The sequence below is a fragment of the Callithrix jacchus genome, chromosome 18 (genome assembly GCF_049354715.1).
Source record: "Callithrix jacchus isolate 240 chromosome 18, calJac240_pri, whole genome shotgun sequence".
Classification (NCBI taxonomy): Eukaryota; Metazoa; Chordata; class Mammalia; order Primates; family Cebidae; genus Callithrix; species Callithrix jacchus.
The window spans coordinates 14,931,760-14,954,974 of NC_133519.1; the positions used below are offsets into that span (position 1 = coordinate 14,931,760).

Consider the following 23,215-nt stretch of genomic DNA (forward strand, 5'->3'; position numbering starts at 1 on the left):
TGAAATCTCTTAAGTACTTGCTTATTCACAAAAGATTTTATTTTTCCTTCGCTTATGAAGCTTAGTTTGGCTGGATATGAAATTCTGGGTTGAAAGTTCTTTTCTTTAAGGATGTTGAATATTGGCCCCACTCTCTTCTGGCTGGTAGGGTTTCTGCTGAGAGATCTGCTGTGAGTCTGATAGGCTTTCCTTTATGGGTAACCTGACCTTTCTCTCTGGCTGCCCTTAGCATTTTCTCCTTCATTTCAACCCTGGTGAATCTGATGATTATGTGCCTTGGGGTTGCTCTTCTTGAGGAATATCTTTGTGGTGTTCTCTGTATTTCCTGGACTTGAATATTGGCCTGCCTTGCTAGGTTGGGAAAGTTTTCCTGAATAATATCCTGAAAAGTATTTTCTAGCTTGGATTCATTCTCTTCTTCACATTCAGGTACACCTATCAAATGTAGATTAGGTCTTTTCACATAGTCCCATATTTCTTGGAGATTTTGCTCATTCCTTTTTATCCTTTTTTCTCTAATCTTGTCATCTCGTTTTATTTCATTGAGTTGGTCTTTGACCTCTGATATTCTTTCTTCTGCTTGATCAATTCAACTGTTAAAACTTGTGCATAGGGCCAGGCGCAGTGGCTCAAGCCTGTAATCCCAGCACTTTGGGAGGCCGAGGCAGGTGGATCACGAGGTCAAGAGATCGGGACCATCCTGGTCACCATAGTGAAACCCCGTCTCTACTAAAAATACAAAAAATTAGCTGGGCACGGTGGTCTGTGCCTGTAATCCCAGCTACTCAGGAGTCTGAGTCAGGAGAATTGCCTGAACCCAGGAGGCGGAGGTTGCGGTGAGTCGAGATCGCGCCATTGCACTCCAGCCTGGGTAACAAGAGCGAAACTCCGTCTCAAAAAAAAAAAAAACAAAAAAAACTTGTGCATACTTCACGAAGTTCTTGTGTTGTTTTTCAGCTCCATTAATTCACTTATGTACCTCTCTAAATTGTCTATTCTCATTAGCATTTCGTCAAACCTTTTTTCAAGGTTCTTAAGTTTCTTTGCATTGGGTTAGAACATGTTCTTTTAGCTTACAGAAGTTTCTTATTACCAACCTTCTGAAGCCTGATCCTGACAACTCATCACACTCGTTCTCCATCAGTCCTTGTTCCCTTGCTGATGAGGAGCTACGATCCCCTGAAGGAGGAGAGGCATTCTGATTTTGGATGTTTTCAGCCTTTTTGCGCTTGTTTCTTCCCATCTTTGTGGATTTATCCACCTGTTGTCTTTGTAATTGCTGACTTTCAGATTGGGTCTCTGAGTGGGTCCAGATTGTTGGTGGTGATGTTATTTCTGTTTCTTTGTTTTCCTTCAGTGTACACCCCTCCCCCACAGAGCTGGACCTTCCCGGGTTCAGCTGTACTTGCTGTGAAACTCTCAACCATCAGCATTTCCAATTGCTGTTTTTTTGTGGGGGTGGGACCAGCCGAGCCCGATCACCTGCCTCCCCGCCTCGGAGCCCCCTTTTTTTCTTTTCCTAATTGAACGGTTGATTCTCTCCCAGGTGCCCCAGTCAGCCGCTAAAAAGGCGCGGGGATCTATGCAGTTTCCCATATGGCGACCGTGCTAGCAGCGCTGACATTCATGGCACTTTTCTGCCTAGGAATCTCCCGGTCTGGTTCCCGGCTCCAGTCCCCCTCTCAATCAGCTGAATGGCTGACTCTGCCCTCTTGGAGCTCCAAACACCAACTAAAAGGGCTCCCAGCCCCGCATACTCTGCACTGAGAACCGCCGCACCGGGATGCCGGCAAAACAGCCGTGCCGGCCAAAAGAGTTGCGTTGGCGACCCATGGGGCTCCTCCACTGGGAATCTCCTGGTCCGTAAGCAAGAAAAATTCGTCTGGAAGTCTGGTGTCCACTCACTCCCTGTGCCTTCACTGGGAGCTGCAACCCTGAGCTGCTGCTAGACAGCCATCTTGGATGTCTCTCTAAAGACCCCCTTTTTCTTTTTTTTAAAGACAGGGTCTTGCTGTGTTGCCCAGGCTGGAGTACAGTGGTATGATCTCAGTTCACTGCAGCCTCGACCTCCTGGGCTCAAGCGATCCTCCCACCTCAGCCTGCAGAGTAGCTGGGACTACAGGCATGCACCACTATGCCCAGCTAATTTTTTGTATTTTTTGTAAAGACAGGGTTTTACCATGTTGCCCAGGCTGGTCTTGAACTTCTTGACTCAAGCAATCTGTCCACCTTGGTCTCCCAAAGTGCTGGGATTTCAGGTGTGAGTCACTGTGCCTGGCCGGATACTAAATACTTTAAGTGTTGAAGGCCACTGTAGGCTGAAAACAGCTGTAGACAATGAGTGAATGATGTACATGGCTGTGTTCCAGTAAAACTTTAGTTACAAAAAAAGGTGGTGGCCTGGATTTGGCCCAAGGCTATGGTTTCCTGCTATCTGCCAAAATATGAGTTTTCTGTTTTATTTTAATAATGGTAAAACCTGAGAAGAAAACTATGGTTTTGCATGATATAATGAAAAAAAGAATGTAGGATTTGAAGTTAAGAGTCTGGAGTTCAAATCCTAATTCTAAATTGGCTATACAGCCTTAGAGATGTCATTTAACCTCTCTGATCCTTGTTTTATGCCTCTGTGCAATGAGTACAGTAATAATATGTACTTTACAGGGTGGGTGTGAAGACCAAAGGGAATAAGGGATATGAAAGTGCTCTGTAAACTGAAAATGCTAAGCACACATTGCTCATTCTCACAAATTGCTTGTTGCTCAGCATCTTGCAGACTCATGTATAATAAACATTAAATATTTAAGAGTAAAGCAAATTAGAAAATTTGAATGTAAATGTAATATAAACATGAAGACTGAGAAAAATGAGTTATACATAATGCCTTCCTATTTTCCTAAGCCAACAAAGTGACTTTGGAAGATGGTATAAATATACATTATTTCCAAAAGAGTTTTCCAGAGAAAAATTGGTTTTTACCATGGTTGTGAAATTTTATAATCATTAACACGCCCGTGGGGAAGCCAAGGAAGGAGGAAGTGTTGAGGGATGCAGGCAGGAGTTGAAAGAGCTGAAGCCTGAAGCGAAGCCATTGCAATGGGTTACAGGCGCACGTCTGTGGCCTGCAGAAAAGCATTTCAGTAGGGCAGGAACTAGCCCAGCGCAGGCCGTCAGGAGGGAGTGGGCAGGGAGGAAATGGAGGCATTAGGTGGAGACGGCTCTTTCTACGAGTTTGGCAGAAAAGAGAAAAAATAGGGTGTAGCTCAAAAAGGCATCAGGGTGGCATAGACATTATCATAAAGCAGGGGAGGCTGGTTTCTCTGTGGCAGTAACAACCCAAGCCCATGGAGCAGGATGGGGAGGCGGGGTGGGGTGAGGGAGACGGCCTGAGGGCAGACTAGGAGAGGAGTCGGGAACGGTATGGGAAATGTCCAGGGAAGAGGAACGAAACCATACTCCTGGGCAGAGGCCACGCAGGGTTGAGAAGCAGTCAGGAGGAGGTACTTGCAAAGCCGTAGAAGTCAGTTCCTCCTGGGAGCCTGCCCTGACCACCTCCTTTCCTTCCAAAGCTGGATTAAATGCCAGGCCGTACGCACCCATAGCCAGCTGTGTGTAGTGATGAGATGGTCTGTTTACTTGATTGTCTTGTCTGAAGACAGGGCTGCCGCCCTTCTTGTCTGTCTCTACAAAGCCTGACACGTACAGCACATGATAGATCCTCATTAAGTATGGGTTAGATTGGGTACAGACTATCTGGCTGGGGATCTAAAACCTTGAGAACTGGTTGTAAGTCATGTCTCTGGGTCTTTCTCTTTTAAACCCTGCTGTTGTAGGAGGAAATTCTGTACCTTCTGAAGGACTTCAGCCCTCTTTATGTCCACAAAATCCAGAATGGCTGCAAATGGTAATGACTGTTCTTCCTTTGTTTTCTTTGGGAAGCAGCTCCTTTCCTCCCTGTCCATTTTGCTGATCCACTCACGCTGCAGACTAGCCCAGCAACTGCCACATCCACACCCACTGTGACTTGGCAAAGGGACATTTGGGAAACCCCCTTTCCATATTTAACCCTCTGACCCAGCAGTGAAAACTGTCTTATCAACACAACCCTGGCTTAGAAGTACAGACACGTGGGTGTATTTTTGGTCATGTCCTTGCTCTGTTTCCTGACTTGCGATAAGTTACTATACCACCCTCAGCCTTGTTAGTCCTACTTACATTTTCCCTTCTTTTCAAGGCAGTAAAAAGTGCCTTGAACATTTGTTTGTTTGAGACGGGGTCTGGCTCTCGCTCATTCTGGAGTGCAGTGGTGCAGTCTCAGCTCACTGCAATGTCTGCCTCCCAGGCTCGAGCAATCCTCCTGCCTCAGCTTCTGAAATAGCTGGGACTACAGGTGTACACTACCACATCTGGCTAATTTTTGTATTTTTTTGTAGAGATGGGGTTTTGCCATGTTGCCCAGGCTGGTCTGGAACTCCTGAGCTCAAGTAATCCGCCTGTCTTGGCCTCCCAAAGTGCTGGGATCGCAGATGTGAGTCACCTCACCTGGCTTGCTTTGAACTTTTGGGGACAACAGTATTAAAGAAACTCAAAGTCATAGACCAATGATGCGTAGTGAAAGTCAACTCATTTCTTCTGCTCCTTAGCGGCCCATGGCAGTGTCTCACACTGGCCCAGACCCAAGCCTGGACATACTTGTAGCTTTCTTGTGTAGGTGGAACAGTTCATCTTCTGTCACTTCAGAGAGAGAGGACACTGCTCTTCCAGCTTGGGCTTGATGCCTCCCTGAAGCTCTGGGCTTCTCTGGAGATGTGCTCAAAGCTGCCCTCTTTTTTTTTTTTCCTGAGACAGAGTTTTGCTCTTGTTGCCCAGGCTGGAGTGCAGTAGTGCAGTCTCGGCTCACCACAACCTCCACCTCCCGGATTCAAGCTATTCTCCTGCCTCAGCTTCCCGAGTAACTGGGATTACAGGAGCTCCCACGACGCCCAGCTAATTTTGTATTGTTTAGTAGAGACGGGATTTCTCCATGTTGGTCAAACTCCCGACCTCAGGTGATCCACCCGCCTTGGCCTCCCACAGTGTTGGGATTATAGGCATGAGCCACTGCGCCCGGCCAAAGCTGCCCTCTCTCTCTTCCCTTTTCAGCTTTGCATTTGTAGATCTGGGCTCCATGCAGAAAGTGACACTTGCAATCCAGGAGCTGAATGGCAAACTCTTCCACAAGCGAAAACTGTTGGTGAATACAAGCAAAAGGCCCCCCAAGAGGACCCCTGATGTGATCCAGCAGCCCCAGGCACCGCTGGTATGTCTCCTGGCCTCTCCTTGCTCCAGGGCCTTCCATTTTCACCCTTTGGAGTGTGGCTGACTTTCAGTGCTTCGTCCTCCTCCAGTCCAGTCTGATTGTGGAGAAGGAGGCAGGGTCTTGGGTGAAATCAGAGAACTTTTATGATCTTTAACAGTCAGAAGTAAGGTCAGATGCAGAAAATTTGGAATGTGTAAATTAAGGGGACTGTATTTTTGGCAAGGATAAAAAGGTCATTAGGCAGTTCAGTCAGGGCTTTTTCAACCTAGAATATTGAAATGCAGGTTTTCTTTGTTAACGTAGCAGACGTTGAGTGTCTCTACTGTTTGTATCGCCTTGTTCTGGTTGCTGGCATGAATGTAAGACAAAAGTCCATAAAAGCCCGTTCGGCCGGGCACGGTGGCTCATGCCTGTAATCCTAGCACTTTGGGAGGCCGCGGTGGGTGGATCACCTGAGGTCAGGAGTTCAAGACCAGCCTGGCCATCATGGTGAAACCCCATCTAAATAAAAAAAAAAAAAAAATCCCATTCTTCTTGGGAAGAAGATAAACATTGCCAAATATGAGATATGGGGGTCAGTTAATGGTGGGGGCTGCCTCTGCAGACAGAGAAGGGAAGGTCCATAAGTAACCCCTGGGAGCTTCTCTCAAAAGAGGAGGGCCCATTCTTGGTTTGCAGATGTGAACTAGGAGGAAAAGATCCCTTTCCAGAACCTTAAGTGTTAGTGCTAGAAGCTGACTTGGCTGTACATTTGAGGAAATCTGAACAATAGTGGCCTAAACAAGTTAGTGATTTGTTTTTCTTTCTTGTAGAAGTCAGGAGGTAGGGAGTCCAGGGTTGCTATGAGACCTCCATGATGGTATCAGGGTTCCAGGCAGGAAGAAGGGGAGAAGCAGAGGGCCAAAGGAGCCTATGTCCTCTTAAAAGGTGCATTTCCAGAAGCCCTGACCACAGTTCTGCTTATTTTTCACTGGTTGTCCCTGCAACTCATGGCCTTAAGTGCACAGGTGCTGAGAGATGTCCTTTTAAAAGATACATTGTTGGGTGACATCATTTTTCCTAAGGCTTGGCTTTTGTAGCATCTCAGGTGAGTGTTCTGGGTGCTTGCCAAGGTCTGTTCCCCTTGCTAGGCTGGAACTCTGTTGTCTCCAGTACTGTGAGACCTCCAGCATCTGTGTCTTCTCTCAGTGCCCTGTCCCATACCCTGACAGCAGCTGTTCTCTCTAAGGCCTCCCCATACTTGTCCCGCAGTTGGACAGCGTAGGCTTCAGCCAAGGACCTGAGGCAGACACCTAGATTCCTTGGACCTCTGGGTGGCTCCTTCCTCTCTGGTCCTCTGTCCCACAAATTCCTGTCACCTAAACTCTGTTTGTTGCTGTCCAGTGAGACTGTCACTTTCTGCTTGGGCTTCGTTTCCCTTTGCTGTGGTTTGGGAAAGTGTACCCAGGCAGAAGATGCCCCCAGGCCAGGGTGAATGTGGCACTCCCATGCTTTCCTTTGCTCAGGAAACAGCCCTCTGCTGTTCACTCTCATTAGTCCTGTGCTGGAAACAGTTGAGTTCCTATATTCTGTCCAGTTTTAGAGTCACTTGGGGTGAAAGAATTAACGTGTGTCATGCCAGAACCAGACATCGGGAAAGAGAAACACAGCTCTCACCTTTTTTTCTCTTGGGATAAAGATGAATTCCCAGCATTCCCACTGCTTTTAAATTAGAAATAAGTATACAAGAGCTGAACACAAAATCACCATACATGTGGGCATTTAAAAACATTCCTATGTAAACAACACGTGGGTCAAGGAAGAACTTATAAAGAAACTTAAAAACACTTAGAACTGAATAATGAGGAAAATACTACCCCTGAAAAGTTTTGGGATACAGTGACAGCAATATTTAGAGAGAAACATCCAATTCTAAATGAGCAAACAAGAAAGGTTGAATATTAATGAGCTAAGAGTTGATTGAAGAAGCAGGTAAAAACATTTTAAAACCCATGTAGAAAGTAGACATTAGTCGTTGGGCACAGTGGCTCACCCTATGAGCTGCCCAGGCTCAAGCAATTGTCCCTCCCTCAGCCTCCCGAGTAACTGGGATTACAGGTGCCCACCACCATGCCCAGCTAATTTTTATATATATGTTTTTAGTAGAAACGGGGTTTAGCCATGTTGACCAGGCTGGTCTTAAACTCCTGACCTCAGATGATCTGCCCACCTTGGCCTCCCAAAGTGTTAGGATAACAAGTGTGAGCCACTGTGCCTGGCCTGAATTTTTTTTTTTTTTTAGATTGAGTCTCGCTCTTGTTATCCAGGCTGGAGTGTAGTGCCATGTTCTCGGCTTACTGCAGCCTCTGCCTTCCAGTTCAAGCAGTTCTCCCTGCCTTAGCCTCTTGAGTAGCTGGGATTACAGGTGCCCTCTATCACGTGCACCTAATTTTTGTATTTTTAGGACAGACAGGATTTCACCATGTTGGCCAGGCTGGTCTTAAACTCCTGACCTTAGGTCATCCACCCTCCTCCGCCTCCCACGGTGCTGGGATTACAGGTGTGAGCCACTGTGCCTGGCCCTGAATTTTTTTTTAATATTGGTTGAATCTGTGGATGCGGAAGCCACAGATGTAGAAGACCAACTGTATTGTCCTAGGGCCAGACAGTTTGACCAATAAAATGTAATAGAAAACTTAAAAAGAGGCTCATTTGTATGCAGAAACTACTTATTATTCAGGTAGAGTGGTAGACCTCTGGGGAAAGGATGCACACTTGAATAAATTGAACTGGGACAATTGCCTATTCATGTAGAAAACTATGAAATTATACCCCCACCTTATCCCATGCACAAGAATTCTAGGTGGATTATCAACTTGACAGTGAAAGGCAAAACTTAAAAACTTTTAGAAAAAAACATAGTAGAATATCTTTATGATTTCAGTTCAGCTGATCTTATCAAATGTCATACCAGATATGATCTCAGGATAAGATTTGTCAGGTGAAAAAGAAAGATGGGGTAAGTTACCACCTCTTCGAAAGTTGATACATAAAGGAAGATAAATTCAAGCCAAGATCTGGGAGAAGATATTTGCAGTAATGTGACTAACAAAGGATCAGGAAAGGTGTCCGAGACTTTGGCCAGTGATTCACATCTGGCCCACTGCCCGTTCTTATTACTGCTGGCAAGCTAGGAATGTTTTTTTTTTTTTCAATTACACTTTTTATTTTGAGATGAATAGCAGATTCACATACAATTATAAGAACAATACAGACCATATACTCTTTATCCAGTTTCTCCCCAATGGTAACATCTTACAAAACAGTATCATAACCAGGATGTTAACACTGACCTAGTCCAAATACAGAACGTTTTACTGTCTTTTGTTTGTTCTCTAGTTTTAGTTTCTCTGTTTTCCTGAGGCTTACTTGAACATTTTTAAAAATTCCATTGTTTGGCCTGGTGCAGTGGCTTCATGCCTGTAATCCCAGCACTTTGGGAGGCCAAGATAAGAGGGTGGCTTGGGGCTAGAAGTTTGAGGCCAACCCGGGCAACACAGGGGAACCTTGTTTCTCCAAAAATAAGTTTGTTTGTTTTTTGAGACAGAGACTTGTTCTGTTGCCCAGGCTGGAGTGCAGTGGCATGATCTCCACTCACTGGACAACCTCTGCCTCCTGGGTTTGAGATTCTTCTGCCTCAGCCTCCCTAGTAGCTGGGGCTACAGGCGTGCACCACCCCCATGCTTGGCTAATTTTTTTGTATTTTTAGTAGAGACAGGGTCTTGCCATGTTGGCCAGGCTGGTCTAGAACTCCTGACCTCAGATGGTCCACCTACCTCAGCCTCCCAAAGTGCTGGGATTACAGGTGTGAGCTGCTGCGCCTTGCCAAAAAATTTTTTTAAACATAAAAATAATAAGTAGGCTGGGTACGGTGGCTTATGTCTGTAATTCTAGCACTTTTGGGAGACTGAGGCAGGTGGAGTCCAGCCTAAGCAACATAGTGAAACCCTGTCTACTAAAAATACAAAAATTAGCTGGGTGTGGTAGTGCACATCTGTAATCCCAGCTACTCAGGAAGCTAAGGTGGGAGAATTGCTTGAACCCTGGAGGCAGAGGTTGCAGTGAGCTGTGATCGCACCACTGCACTCCAGCCTGGGCTACAAGTGAGACTCTGTCTCAAAAGTAATAATAATAATAATAAATAGAATTCCATTTTTATTTAATCTGTGAAGTGCAGCTCTCTGTATACCTTTTTAAATGGTTGTACTAGATGTTACATTATATACACATAACTTATAGCCTATTCAGGTTGGTTTTACCAGTTTGAGTACATCTGTTTACTTCCCTTTACCTCTCCCTGTTAACAGTGCAGTTGTAATTGAAATAAAAATTTACCATATATACGTTTAGATCCAAGTCAGAAAGAATTATATATATTTTTTGAGATGGAGTTTTGCTCTTGTCACCCAGGCTGGAGTGCAGTGGCACAATTTCAGCGTGCTGCAACCTCCCAAGTTCTAGTGATTCTCCTGCCTCAGCCTCCTGAGTAGCTGGAAGTACAGACATGTGCCACCATGCCCACCTAATTTTATATTTTTAATAGACACCAGGTTTCGCCATACTGGCCAGGCTGGTCTCAAACTCCTGACCTCAGGCGATCCACCCGCCTCAGTTTCCCAAAATCTTGGGATTACAGGCATGAGCCACTGTGCCTGGCTGGAAAGTATTAAAATTCTTGCTTCAACTGTCAAATATAACACAGAAAACTCAAGAAGAAAAATGTATAGGTTGTTGCAAAAGTTATTGCAGTTTTTGCCGTTAAAAGTAATGCCACTGTTAAAACCACAATAACTTGCACCAACTGAATATTTTCTCATATTTTTTCTGACTGCGTTCTTACTTTCTCATGTCCCAGAGTTCTTCCTTTTATCATTTCTTTCCTGTTTAGAGAACCTCCTTTGGCTGTTCTCTTAGGGTGGGTCTGCTATAACAAATTCTTACTTTTCCTTCATCTGAGAATGTCTTAATTTTCCCTTCATTTCTAAAGAACGTTTTCTTTTTTTTTTTTCCTTCTGAGACAGAGTCTTCACTCTTGTTTCCCAGGCTGGCTGGAGTGCAGTGGCACAGTCTCGGCTCACTGCAACCTCCGCCTCCTGGTTTCAAGTGATTGTCCCACCTCAGCCTCCTGAGTAGCTGGGATTACAGGCACTCACCACCAAGCCTGGCTAATTTTTGTATTTTTAGTAGAGACGGGGTTTCACCATGTTGGCCAGGTTGGTCTTGAACCAGATGATCTGCCCACCTTGTCCTCCCAAAGTGCTGGGATTACAGGCGTGAGCCACCGTGCCTGGCCTAAAAGCGTTTGCATTAGATATACAGTTTTTTTATTTCAACACTGGAAACATAATTGTGCCACTTCTGGCTTCCATGGTTTCTTTTTTTTTTTTTTTTTAAGGCTTTTTTTTTTCATTTAAATAATTATTTTTTTGAAACAGAGGTGAGGTTTCACCATGTTGCCCAGGCTGGTCTTGAACTCCTGGACTTAAGTGATTCACCTGCCTCAGTCTCCCACATTGCTGAGATTACCTAGCTGAGCCTCCATGGTTTCTGATGAAAAATCTGTTATTATTCAAATAGTTTTTCCCTCAAAGTAAGGTATTGTTTTTCTTTGCATTCAGGATTTTTGCTTGGCTCTTAGTTTTCAGAAGTTTAATTGGAATGTGTCTGGCGTGCATCTCTTTGTATCTTTGCTGTTCTGGGTTCACTCGCTCTTTTGAGTTGACGTGTTCTCAGTCCACCTTCTTTCTGTTGTTCAGAGTGCATAATTTATATTGCTGTGCCTTCCAGTCACCAATTCTTTGTTCTGTTCCCTCCGTTCTGTTGTAGTGGTTATACCCACTGAGCTTTTTATTTTGGTTATTGTGTTTTTCAGTTTTTAAATTTCCATTTTAAAATACTGGTTTTTGCTGAGACTTGGTTATTTACTGAGAGTTTCTATTTTCTTCATTTGTTTTAAGGGTGCTTGTAATTGTTCCTTGAAGCATTTTGTCATGGCTGCTTTAAAATATTGCTCAGGTAGTGCCAGCACCAGTGTCATCTTGGCATTGGCAGATATTAATTGTCTTTTTTCATTCTGTGTGAGATTTTCCTGGTTCTTGGTGTGATGAGTGAGTTTCACTGGAAACTTGGACATTTTCTTGTTACGTTGCTAGACTGGATTATGTGTACACCTTGCGTTTTAGCTGGTTTCCTCTGACACTGCTCCTGCAGGGGAACACGGTAGTGCCTCGCTGCTGCCAGCTGAAGACGGAAGTCAGGCTCCCTGCTCAGCCTCTAAGACAGCAGGGAGCCCCTTGTTACCGATAGTTCTGCTTTGTGGTCTCCACTGACATCTTGGCGTGGATGTCCTCACTACCCTGGGGGAAAGTCGTGACTCTCCACTAGACCTCTTCTGACACCACCCCAGCAGGGAGAGAGAGGGGCCTTCTTTCTGTGAGGTGGGCATGGAAGTCCAGGCTTCCCGGGGGATTTCTCTTGACACCCAGGCAGGGTGGCTGTAGGGAGAGACCAGTTTTGTTATTGGCTTGGGGATGGAATTCCTGGCTGTCTGCTTGGCCCTGATGTGACACTGTCAGGGTGGGGGTGTTGGGGGACTTATCCCAGCCTCATGAGGGCGGAAGTCTGGGCCCTGCACTCTGTCTTTGCTTGTGGGCGTGGAGGTGCGCTCACCTGTTTAGTGGCATTTAGCTGGAGTAGAGGAGTTATTGTCTGCAAGTTTTCTGTCTTGCTAGCCTGTCCCTTTTCTGGTGCTTTGGCGAGAAAGAGCAGGCTTTTGCTGTTGTTTTTCTTTTTTTTCCTGTGCCTATTAGTGTTTCTGGGTTGCTGGCCTCTTCAGTTCTAAGTCTGGAATATATAAGGCAAGAGGGAAACCCAGAGAACTCGCCACCATGTTGTACCCTGGGTTCCAAGGTCTCTGGCCAGCCTGTTGCCTTCTCTCCACCTCTCAGTCTTATGCTTGTTTTATATGTAATGTCCCAGGCTGTTAGTTGTGTTGAACAGAACCAAGAGGAAGTATGTATATTTCATCTTCTCAGAGTGGAGGTTCTAAGAATGGCTTTTATTTATTTACATTTTTAGAGCAGGATCTTGCTCTGTCACTCAGGCTGGAGTGCCATGGTGTGATCAGAACTTACTGCAGCCTCGACCTCCTGGGCTCCAGCAGTCCTCCTGCCTCAGCCTCCTGAGTAGCTGGGACTGCAGGTGTGTAATGTGGCATCAAGCAATCCTCCTGCTTTAGCCTCCCAAAGTGCTGGGATTGCGGGCATGAGCCACTGTGCCCAGCCATGTATGCGTGTGTGTGTGTTTGTGTGTGTATTTATATGTGTGTGTATGTGTGTGTATATATATATTTATTTATTTAAATTTTCTATCATTTATAGAGATGTGGGGTCCCACTACATTGCCCAGGCTGGTCTTGAACTTCTGGGCTCAAACAGTCCTCCTGCCTCCACTTCCAGCAGGCTGGAATTATACGTGTGAGACCCTTCAGCTGTGTATTTTTAAATGGGAAAAAAATGAAGACTATTTCCTGACACATGAAAACTGTATGAAATTCAGTTTGTGTTCCCAAAGTGTTCCTGGCATGCAGCCTCAGCCATTTGTTTACACATTGCCTGTGGCTGCTTCCTCGTCCCAGAGTGGACTCATGACAGACTGTAAGGCCCCCCAAATCTAAAATATTTACTATCTGGGCTTTTGCAGAAAAAGTTTGCCAGTTCCTGGATTAAGATATAGGCTCTTTTTAAAAAAAACAAAAATGAAAAAACAGAATAAAAATGCCTGGAAATCAATGCAAGAAAAAAACAACCTAATAGAAAAATGGGCAAAAGCTAGGAATAGGCATTTTGTAGGTGAAGATGCATAAAAGCCAATAGTACCACATCCTCAGGCTGCGACTATCCCGTTGCTTACCACAAGGTGGCAGTTTCTGACAACACCTGGACACCTGCTGCGATCAAGCCAGCCACCTCTGAGGCTCCTGGTTTCCATAGCTTTGCCTATCCTGGCAGAACTATCCACTGAAGGATCTGGGAGTGGGGAAGCCCCAGATGCTCACTGTTTTTGTACAAGGGTCAGTATTTGTTGTTACTATTTTTTTTTAATAGATGTTTTCAATTTCTTGTATGCTTCAGTTTCCAGAGTCCTGAAGTGTTTTTGACAATTTGTCAAGATTTGTTATTGGTTTTTGGGGACAGGATTTGTTGATTGAAATATTTTGTAGTAAAATATTTTGTAGTAAAAATTAGAAGATCAGCTTATGTGGCACAACACACACATCCTGGAAGAGTTCAGGTCAGATTGGGGGAGAGATTATCAAAGGATGTAAGACAGTTTCACGTGGGGGAAGGATGTGAGTTTTCAGATACAGAGCAGCCAATGAGTGCCCAGGATAATGAATAAGAAAAGGCACATTACAGAAATTTTAGAATAGTGGGGATAAAGCTTTAGGAAGAGAATCCACATTGAAGGACATGGAATCATGGTATGATTGAATTCTTCAGGAAAATAATATCCCTGCCCAAACAAGTCAGTCAAGAATAAGGGTAGCACTTTGGGAGGCCAAGATGGGTGAATCATTTGAAGTCAGGAGTTTGAGACCAGCCTGGCCAACATGGTGAAATCCTATCTCTACTGAAAATACAAAAATTAGCTGGGCATGGTGGTGCGCACCTATAATTCCAGCTCCTTGGGAGGCTGAGGCAGGAGAATCACTTGAACCTGGGAGGCAGAGGTTGCAGTGAGTCAAGATCATGCCACTGCACTTTGCCTGAGGGACAGTGGGAGATTCTGTCTCAGAAAAAAAAAAAGAAGGGTAGGTCAACTGCAGTAGTATACACCTATAATCCCAGTGCTTTCAGACTGGGGATTTGGAAAGCAGAGGCAGGAGGACTGCTTCAGGCCAGGAGTTTGAGAACATCCTGAGCAAACCTATCTCTACAAAAAATGTCCCGGATGTGGTGGCACACACCTATAGTCCCAACTACTGGTGAGGCTGAGATGGGAGGATCACTTGAGCCAAAGGAGTTTGAGGTTACAGTGAGCTATGATTGTGCCAGCACTCCAGCCTGGGCAACAGAGTAAGACACTGTTGCTTTAAAAAAAAAAAAAGGTAGAAAAAGACTTGCTCAGAAAGGTAGGGTCTCAAAAAATGTATGCCCCATGTACCTCTTCTCAGAAAGCTATGAAGGAATGTGTTCCAACAAAATGAATCAGTAAGCCAAAAAAAAGACAGGGTCTGGTATCCAATCCAGATCCAAGAGGAGGGAGATGAGACGCTTCCCAGATTGGTCAAAGGCAGTCCTGGAACAGTCACTGTGTAGCAGGCAGTCCAGAACAGAGCAGAGTAGGATGAGACTCCAGGGGTGATGTTGGCAGGAAGAAACATGGACAATTGAGAGGAGCAGTACCATGAAGAGCCACCGGAGGTTGTAGGAAAGCTTAGCCAGGGATTCAAGGAAATCCAAGTAAATGGACTTGGGAAAAAGCAGCAGTTAATTCCTAAGAAAAGCTTCCATGAGAATAAAAATAACATAATTTGATTCAGCAGTGCTCAGGGTTGGCAGTCACATAATAGAACACTGAAGAGTTTGAGCAGGGGGTGACATAGCCAGACAGAACCCATTCACGTGTTTTAGAAAGTCAACTTTGTTGACGTATTCGGTATACTTAATGAAGTACAATTTACTTTAAGTGAACCCATTTAAGTGTACAGTCGATGAATTTTGACCAGTGCATGTAGCCATGTAACCACTGTCATAATCAAGATAGAGAACATTTCAGTCAGCCAAAAGATTCCCCCGTTCAGGGCCCCCAGCAGCCCTGAGCTGGTGTCCATCCTTTGGATGAGATGGAGCGTGTCCAGCGTGTCCTGTAAACTGCACCAGGCTGTGCGTGCTTCTTTGTGTCTGGCTTCTCTCATTCAGCGGAATGTGATTGAGAGGCATCCATGTGGTTGCACCATCAGCAGTTCTTTTTTTATTGCTAAGTGATATTCTGTTGTATCATGCGCCACCATTTATTCGTCCTTGCGCCTAGATTTAACTTTTAAAGGGACCTCCCAGAACCCACTGGAGGAGGCCAGAGTGGAGGCAGGAAGACCTGTTTCAGGCAGTCCAGGGAAGAGATAAAAATATCTTGTCACACCAGCCCTGGGGCTGCCCCCTAAACACATCAAGCTCGTCCCCACCTTAGGGCCTCTGGACCTACGATTGTCAGCCCAGAAGGCTCTTCTCCCAGGTGTCTGCAGGGTTTGCGGTCTCCCTTCACTCTGGGCTCTGCTGAGCAGTCACCACCTCAGGAGGACTTTCTGTGAGACAGCACCTGCCCCTGGCGCCCTTCATCCCGTCTCCCATACTTGTGTCTCTTCATCCCTCTTTCTGCCACCCAAAGACATTATTCCTCTTTGTATACTTATTTAGCATCTGCTGCCCCCACTGGCACGTGAGCTTCATGGTGGCATTTTATATTTGTGGATGACTAAAGGGGGACTTCCTGTAGAGCCCACGCAAAGATCTTTGTCTTTCATCTTTGTCATTTTGTGTCTGGCACATAGAAGTGCAGGTGATTAAAGGATAGGAGGGAAGCAGTTGAGGCTAACGCCGCAAATGCGAAATTTCCACCAGGATGGGCCCCTCGTGTGTGCCCAGGTGCAGTTCCCCAGGTTGGTGGAGGTAAGGGTGGTGTGGGATGGGGACAGCGCTTAAAGAGAGATGGCCCAGGGCTGTGGCAGCGAGAAGACTTGCAAGCTGCCTGTGTTCTGGGTGTTGTGAGGCTGTTCTCTGCCGAGTGTATGTAAGAACTTCTCCCTGGCGTGTGGAGGGGACTGGATGGATCGTCCTGCCCCCAAGCCTTCTGGCCACCAACCTTTGCATTCCTTTTTTTTTGAGACAGAGTTTCACTCTTGTTGCCCAGGCTGGAGTGCAATGGCACGATCTCGGCTCACTGCAACTTCCACCTCCCAGGTTCAAGCGATTCTCCTGCCTCAGCTTCCCAAGTAGCTGGGACTACAGGCACGTGCCACCATGCCCGGCTAATTTTTTGTATTTAGTAGAGACGGGGTTTCATCATGTTGCTCATGCTGGTCTTGAACTCCTGACCTCTGGTGATCTGCCTGCCTCAGCCTCCCTAAGTGCTGGGATTACAGGTGTGAGCCACTGTGCCCGGCCAGCCTTTGCATTCCTGTTTCTCCTCTCCCACTGCACAGACTCCCCAGCATTGCTCTGGAGCAGGTGCACCTCTCAGGACACTTAGCCAGCTGGTAGAAATGTCCAGGACAAAGTAAAGGGATAATTAACAGCTGTTGATTGATACGGGCATGAGGGTGACTGTGCTTGTAACAACAATGGAACTTAATTAAAATTAGCTGCCCTTGCAGCTATTGAGGTGCTGCCTTGACCTCTGTGGCTTCCACATGGTTACCTGAGTATTGCAGACACATCCGGAAATTGGAGTTCTGTGTTTAGGTGACGTGCCTGCTGTGGCTGTTGGATGATAATTATGTAGATTTTCCTCTGGAACTTAATTTTGCAAACTGTCAAAACGGGCTTGTTATATTTATCTCTTAAATCATTAGGGAATAATAATTAGACCAAAAATGATGTAAAATGCTTCTGTATTAATAATTATTTTTAGCTCCAAACTGCTGGTGATAATTGGTTTGTGGGGTTGGTCTTTAGAACTGCCTTAGGAGGTTCAGAATAAAAAGGCACCTTATGTGGTTGCCTGGAGGGGCCAGTTTTTAGCACTGTGGCTTAACTTTGTTATGGGTAAACAGAGGCAGACCCTGTGCTTCACTGATTGACAGCAGTAGTTAACGTTCCCTGAGGACTCACTCATTGTTTTGCTGTGTGAACTCATTTAATTATCACGGTAGTGCTGGAACTACCCCATTCTGCAGATGTGAACACCAAGAAACTCACCCAGACTTAAGCAGCCAGTCAATCCCCCAACCAGGATTGTGGCCCAGACACCCTGACTCCTGAATCCGCATTTGTAACTGCTGTGTCGTGCTGTTTCTGTTTCTTAGTACCTACTGCATGTCATTGTCCTGAGCCCAACTAAACCCTCACATCAAGGCAGGTGGGATTCCTCGTGTGGTAGAGGAAATCAAGATTTAGAGAGAGAAGAATTTGCCCAGATCGTTTTTTATTTTCTTGTCTTTTATCTCTCCTCTCCTCACCTCACCTGGCCTTGCCCCACCCCTCGCCCCTTGCCCTCAAGCCTTCTGGCCACAAACCTTTGCGTTTTTTTTTTTTTTTTTTAGAGACAGAGTTTCACTCTTGTTGCCCAGGCTGGAGTGCAATGGTGCCATCTTGGCTCACTGCAGCCTCTGCCTCCCAGGTTCAAGTGATTTTCCTGCCTCAGCCTCCCAAGTAGCTGGGACTACAGGCATGTGCCACCACGCGCAGCTAATTTTTTGTATTTAATAGAGATGGGTATCACCATGTTGGTTAGGCTGGTCCCTTCCCCTTCCCTTCCTTCCCCTCCCCTCCCCTCCTTTTTCTTTCTTTCTTTAGACAGAGTCTCACTCTGTCGCCTAGGCTGGAGTGCAGTGGCATGATCTCAGCTCACTGCAACCTCCTCCTCCTGGGTACAAGTTGTTCTGCCTTAGCCTCTTGAGTAGCTGGGATTACAGGCGTCCACCATCATACCTGGTTAATTTTTGTATTTTTAGTAGAGACAAGGTTTTGCCATGTTGGTCAGGCTGACCAACTCCTGGCCTCATGTGATCTGCCCACCTAGGCCTTCCAAAGTGCTGGGATTACAGGTGTGAGCCATAGTGTCTGGCCCCCAGGTCATTTCTTATTTGATTCTTTCATTCAGCACATATTTACTGAGAACTTAGTATGCACCTGGCATTTCCTAGGCCCTGGTGTTACCTCCATGATCAAGCTAATTGTTGGAAGACAGTTGTCATTCTTGTTCTTGTGATGTTTACATTCCAGTGGTAAAAGATACAATAAACAAGAAAATACCAGATCATGAGTAGCAGCCGGAGAACTAAAATATGATGATGTGATGAAGAGTGAGAGGTCCCTTCTTTAGATGGTTCTTAGGCAGGCCCATTTTGTGGGGTAGTGACTGACATCTCTACTGAGATCTGAATGCCAGCTCAGATCCAGCCACTTGAAGACCAGACTGAGAACATTCCAGGCAGAGGGATGCCTGCAAGTGCCCCAAGGTGTGAGCCTGGCGGGTGACGGGGAGGGGAGTAGGCGGAGAGGGCACTGGGAAGGGGCGTCCGTTGGTGCAGCTTTGAGAGCCAAGGTCAAGACTTTGGGTTTTATTTGTAAGCACAATGGGGAGATGTTGGAAGATTTTAACCAGTGATGTTATGTGATCTGCTATTTGTTTGAAAAAGATCATAGTTGGGAGCCGCGGTGGCTCCGGCCAGTTGTCCTGGCGCTTGAGGAGGCGAGGCTATGAGTTCAAGGCCAACCTGAGCAACATAACAAGCTCTCATTGATTAACAAAAAAAGAAAAGAAAAGAAAAAGATCACAGTCCTCGGGTGATTGGATTGTGGGGGCAGGTGCTGCAGCAGAGTGTCCTGTTTGCTGTTGCTGTCATCCTGGTAAGAGATGGCAAGTCCTGGGGTGGTGGCTATGGACACAAGAAGAGTATTCATGGACTTGGGTGTGTTTTGGAGGAGGAGGTGGCTTGGCTTGCTGATGAGTTTGACGTAGGGAGCTTGGAAGAGAGAGAACTTGGGTGAACTACTCTGTAGATGGTGATGCAGTAGGCTGGGTGCAGTGGCTCACGCCTGTAATCGCAGCACTCTGGAAGGCTGGGCAGGCAGATCACTTGAGCCCAGGAGTTCAAGACCAGCCTGGGCAACATGGTGAAACCCCATCTCTACAAAAAAATAAAAAAAGATGATGATGCAGTTCACTCAAATGGAGAAAGCTGGGCTGGGGAAGATCTGCTTTATTTGTTCGTGATTGCAGGCTCCTTGGGTGGGCCTGTGGCAGACACGCTGAGTCTGTGTACCTCTTCACTCTCATGTCTAGTGGACATTGCATGTGAGTGGAATTCCAGAGAATGATGAGGGCTGGGGCTGCAGCTCTGAGAGTCCGTGCTACATTGTCGATACCTAAATTCGTGGCACTGGAACTGGCCTTGGACAGAAGGTGGATGGGGAGAGGACAAGCCCTGGGATGCGCCAGTGTTGAGCAGTTGAGCTGAGAGGGCCAGCCAGGGAAAGAGAGGGAGACCCAGATACATGTGATGTCAGGGATGCCAGGAGAAGCATTTCTGGAAAGAGGGAGCGGAGAGAAGACTGCAGGTGGACTCAGAACAGGGACGTGACCGTTGGATTTGGCAGTGTATCGGTTTGTGCTGACCCTGTGCAGAGCCATTTCAGGGAAGCCTGAGAGGAGACAGATGTGAGTGTGGAGGTAAGCAGCACGGAGACTGAAACTGCGGCATTGCAGTGAGAGGAGCACAGAATCGGGAGTCAGGGAGTGTGAGGTCAGTCAGGGTCTTTCCAAATGGGTGTTGGAACCTGCTTGTTTCCCGTGGGAAAGGCTCAAATGTGAGGGAGGCAGTGCTGGAGGAGCAGGAGAGTGGGTCTGCAGAGTGAGGGCTTGAGCCCGAGCAGGTCTGTGCAGCTGAGTGTGCCAGGGAGGGGTGGTGGGGAGGGCAGGAGTGGGAGAGGGGTTGGTGATTTGGGTGGGGAGAAGATGAGGGAGTCCTGACTCACTGCTTCCTGTTTGACCCCTAATGAAGAAACAAGTTAATGGGCAGGAGTTGTGGGTGTTTTGAATAAAGGAGAGGATGTGAGGTTCTTTGGAGAGAAGAAAGTCGAGGCGCGTGGCGGGCCAGGGTGGGGGGGTAGTGGGATGGAAGTGCCTGGATGCAGGGCAGTGGGAAGGGGGACAGATACTTGGGTTTCCCCGGGATTGGGGTTTTTTCAGGTGAGAACAGTGGAGTGAGGGAGACCAACGTGGGTTGGGGCTGCGGGGCTATGGGGAGCGGCAGGGCACCCAGGTCTCTCTCTCCCCACCCAGCCATGCTTCAGTGTGACTGCCATCCCTTCTTTTCCTCCCTGCAGGGCACCAGGCTAAGCATCCTGGCAGTGCCATCTGCCCCTGTGTGGGGAAGGCTGCTGTGCTGGGCAGCTCATTCTGTGGCTCTAGCTCTAGAAGAGCACTCCCTGGCAGCAGCTGCTCCCCGCCTTCCCTGCTCCTGATGCTCTTTTCCTTGGGTTGGCTCAGGATGCCTTGAGGATGGAGAAAGTGGGTTGATGTCTCGAAAGTCAGCTAAAGTCAGAGTCAGAACAGGGGCTGCCAATGCCCTGTCTCCCAGTCTACATGGAGTAATTCAACATAGAAACAATAAAACAAGTGCTACCATGGCTGACTGAGACCTTTCCTTTTTCTCCCCAGGTTTCAGGGAAGGTTTCTGGTGAAGGCTTTGGCAAAACCACCGGTGAGATTCTGCACTGCCATCCATTTCCAGGATGTGGCTTTGCAGCTCCTAATGGACCTCTTCCAGCCCCAATTGCTGCAGCCTCCCTTCCAGCTCAGTCCCCTGATGATCCTTAGTGTAGGAAATACCCCTTCTCCCTTTCTTTCTCTAGGATGTTTGCTTGCTTGCTTTTTTTCTTTGAGACAAGGTCTTGCTCTGTCACCCAGGTTAGAGTGCAGTGGCATGATCATAGCTCACTGCAACCTCAAACTCCTGGGCTCAAGCCATCCTCCCACCGCAGCCTCCACAGTAGCTAGGACTACCATGCCTGGCTAATTTTTGAATTTTGTATAGAGATGGACTCTTGCTATGCTGCCTAGGCTGGTCTCCTTGCCTTAGTGATCCTTCCACTGTGCTAGGATTACAGGTGTGAGCCACCATACCCAGCCCTAAGATGCTTTCTTAAAGAACATCGTCTGACCGACCCTCCCTACCCAGATGAGAATCTAGAGACTGGGAAGTGGGAGGGTGCAGCTTCTTGGCCCATTTTATGCTTCCTTTGAGGGCAGGGCCAAGGCCTCTTGTGGGTGAGGGGAGTGCATGCCTCTCTGGGTAGCTCTCCAGGACTTAGTCTTCTGCTTTCTAGCTATTGCACAGCTCGCTCCTAAAGCTCCTGTTGACCGGTGCGAGACAGAGAAACTGAGGGCAGCCTTCTTTGCAGTTCCCTTGGAAATGAGGTGAGCAAGGTATAGAAAGACCACCAGGGCAAATGGCGACTGCAGACGTCCTTCTGATCCCCTGAGAGTGGGGACAGGGATATACTGGGGTGGGGGATAGTTTTCAGGAACTCCTGTGTCAGACCCAGGCTGTAAGGCTGTGACTCACACTGACTTATGAAATCAGCTTCCCGGCCGGGCACGGTGGCTCACACCTGCAATCCCAGCACTTTGTGAGGCCAAGGTGGGCGGATCACTTGAGGTCAGGAGTTCAAGACCAGCCTGGCCAACATGGTGAAACCCCGTTTCTACTAAAAATACAAAAGTTAGCTGGGCATGGTGGCGTGTGCCTGTAGTCCCAGCTACTCGGGAGGCTGAGGCAGGAGAATTGCTTGAACCCAGAAGGCAGAAGTTGCAGTGAGCCGAGATCGTGCCATTGCAGTCCAGCCTGAGTGACAGAGTGAGACTCTGCCTCAAAAAAAAAAAAAAGAAAATCAGTTTCTGCTATGCAAAGGCCTGTGACCGTCCCCTACCCTGGATGCCAGGAGATCATGCCACTATGGCCCCTGCTTTGCTTTAACAGCAGATACTGTTCTGAATGTCAGGAGTGCCAGAATAGTTGGTTTCATTTGAAATACTGTAGGGCCTGTGGCTTTGGTTTTGTTGCTAAGCACGTGTGGTTGAGGCAGGTGATTGAGTTAGTGGAGCAGCAGGGAGACATTTGGAACGTGCGTAGTCGCAGAGAGGAGCAGCTCTTGGATGAAAGGCAACTCCTGCATGGTGGACAGTCCACACATGCATCATCTGGAGGCTCATGAATCATTTAGGAGGCCCCAGATCTACCCAGTGGGGACTTTTGTGTGTGTGTGTGTCTCTCTCTCTCTCTCTCTGTTTATTGATGTGTTTTTGTTTCCCTCTGCTGCTTCCTCTTCCTGAACTCTCCAACCCCTGCGTCCCCAGAACGGCGCTTCCTTTCCTCCTCTGTGCACTGGGATTACTTGGGAACTCGCTCTGCCCCCCACTGCAGAGCGGGTGGGCACAGCCCATCTGCTTAGGGGACTAATCCCCCAGGCAGCTCAGCCTCCTGTGGGACAGGTGTTGGTCCAGTCTCTCCTTTCCTTGCTCCCCTGCTCTTCCTGCAGAGGGTCCTTCCTGGTGCTGCTCCTGAGGGAATGTTTCCGAGACCTGAGCTGGCTAGCGCTCATCCACAGCATTCGTGGGGAGGCAGGGCTGCTGGTGACTAGTATCGTTCCAAAGACCCCGTTTTTCTGGGCCATGCACATCACTGAGGTATGGACTTGTTGGTGGCCCCCTCAGGCTCCTGTGCCTTCCTGCATGGCCTCCCTGGGGTGGGCACATTGACAGAGCCGGTCAGTGGTGAGGATGCTGGTGGTAACTACAGACTCATCCCATGGTTCAGTCTCGTTCTGTTTCCCACCTCATACCTGATTCCCTTGGGACAGATTAGCGGTGCTAACATAACAAGTGACATCTGTAGAGGCAGACTTGTAATGCAGTGCAGGCAGTGGGGCTGTTGTGTTTTGCACCCCACAGGCTCTGCACCAGAACATGCAGGCGCTGTTCAGCACCCTGGCTCAGGCGGAGGAGCAGCAGCCCTACCTGAAGGAGTCCGCCGTGCAGCGTGGGACCCGATGTCTGGCAGAGTACCACCTGGGGGATTATGGCCGTGCCTGGAACAGGTGTGTGCCCGGGCATGGGTAGAGCCTAGGGGAGAGGCCTGCGGGGAGAGTGCTG

General features: G+C 47.4%; 1 protein-coding gene across 7 annotated transcripts in view; it reads left to right on the forward strand.

Annotated features, from left to right (window-relative positions):
* TDRD10 (tudor domain containing 10) overlaps nt 1–23,215 on the forward strand; it is a 49,166-nt gene that overhangs the window by 22,714 nt on the left and 3,237 nt on the right. For 6 of the 7 annotated variants that reach the window (XM_035279954.3, XM_035279953.3, XM_054247460.2 and 3 more), the window contains 6 exons: nt 3,834–3,904; nt 5,143–5,299; nt 20,723–20,765; nt 21,391–21,481; nt 22,603–22,750; nt 23,015–23,160. In XM_035279954.3, the coding sequence (XP_035135845.1) occupies nt 3,834–3,904; nt 5,143–5,299; nt 20,723–20,765; nt 21,391–21,481; nt 22,603–22,750; nt 23,015–23,160 (656 nt within the window). The remainder of the gene's footprint in view (nt 1–3,833; nt 3,905–5,142; nt 5,300–20,722; nt 20,766–21,390; nt 21,482–22,602; nt 22,751–23,014; nt 23,161–23,215) is intronic. The other variant, XM_078355801.1, reaches the window with a different exon arrangement.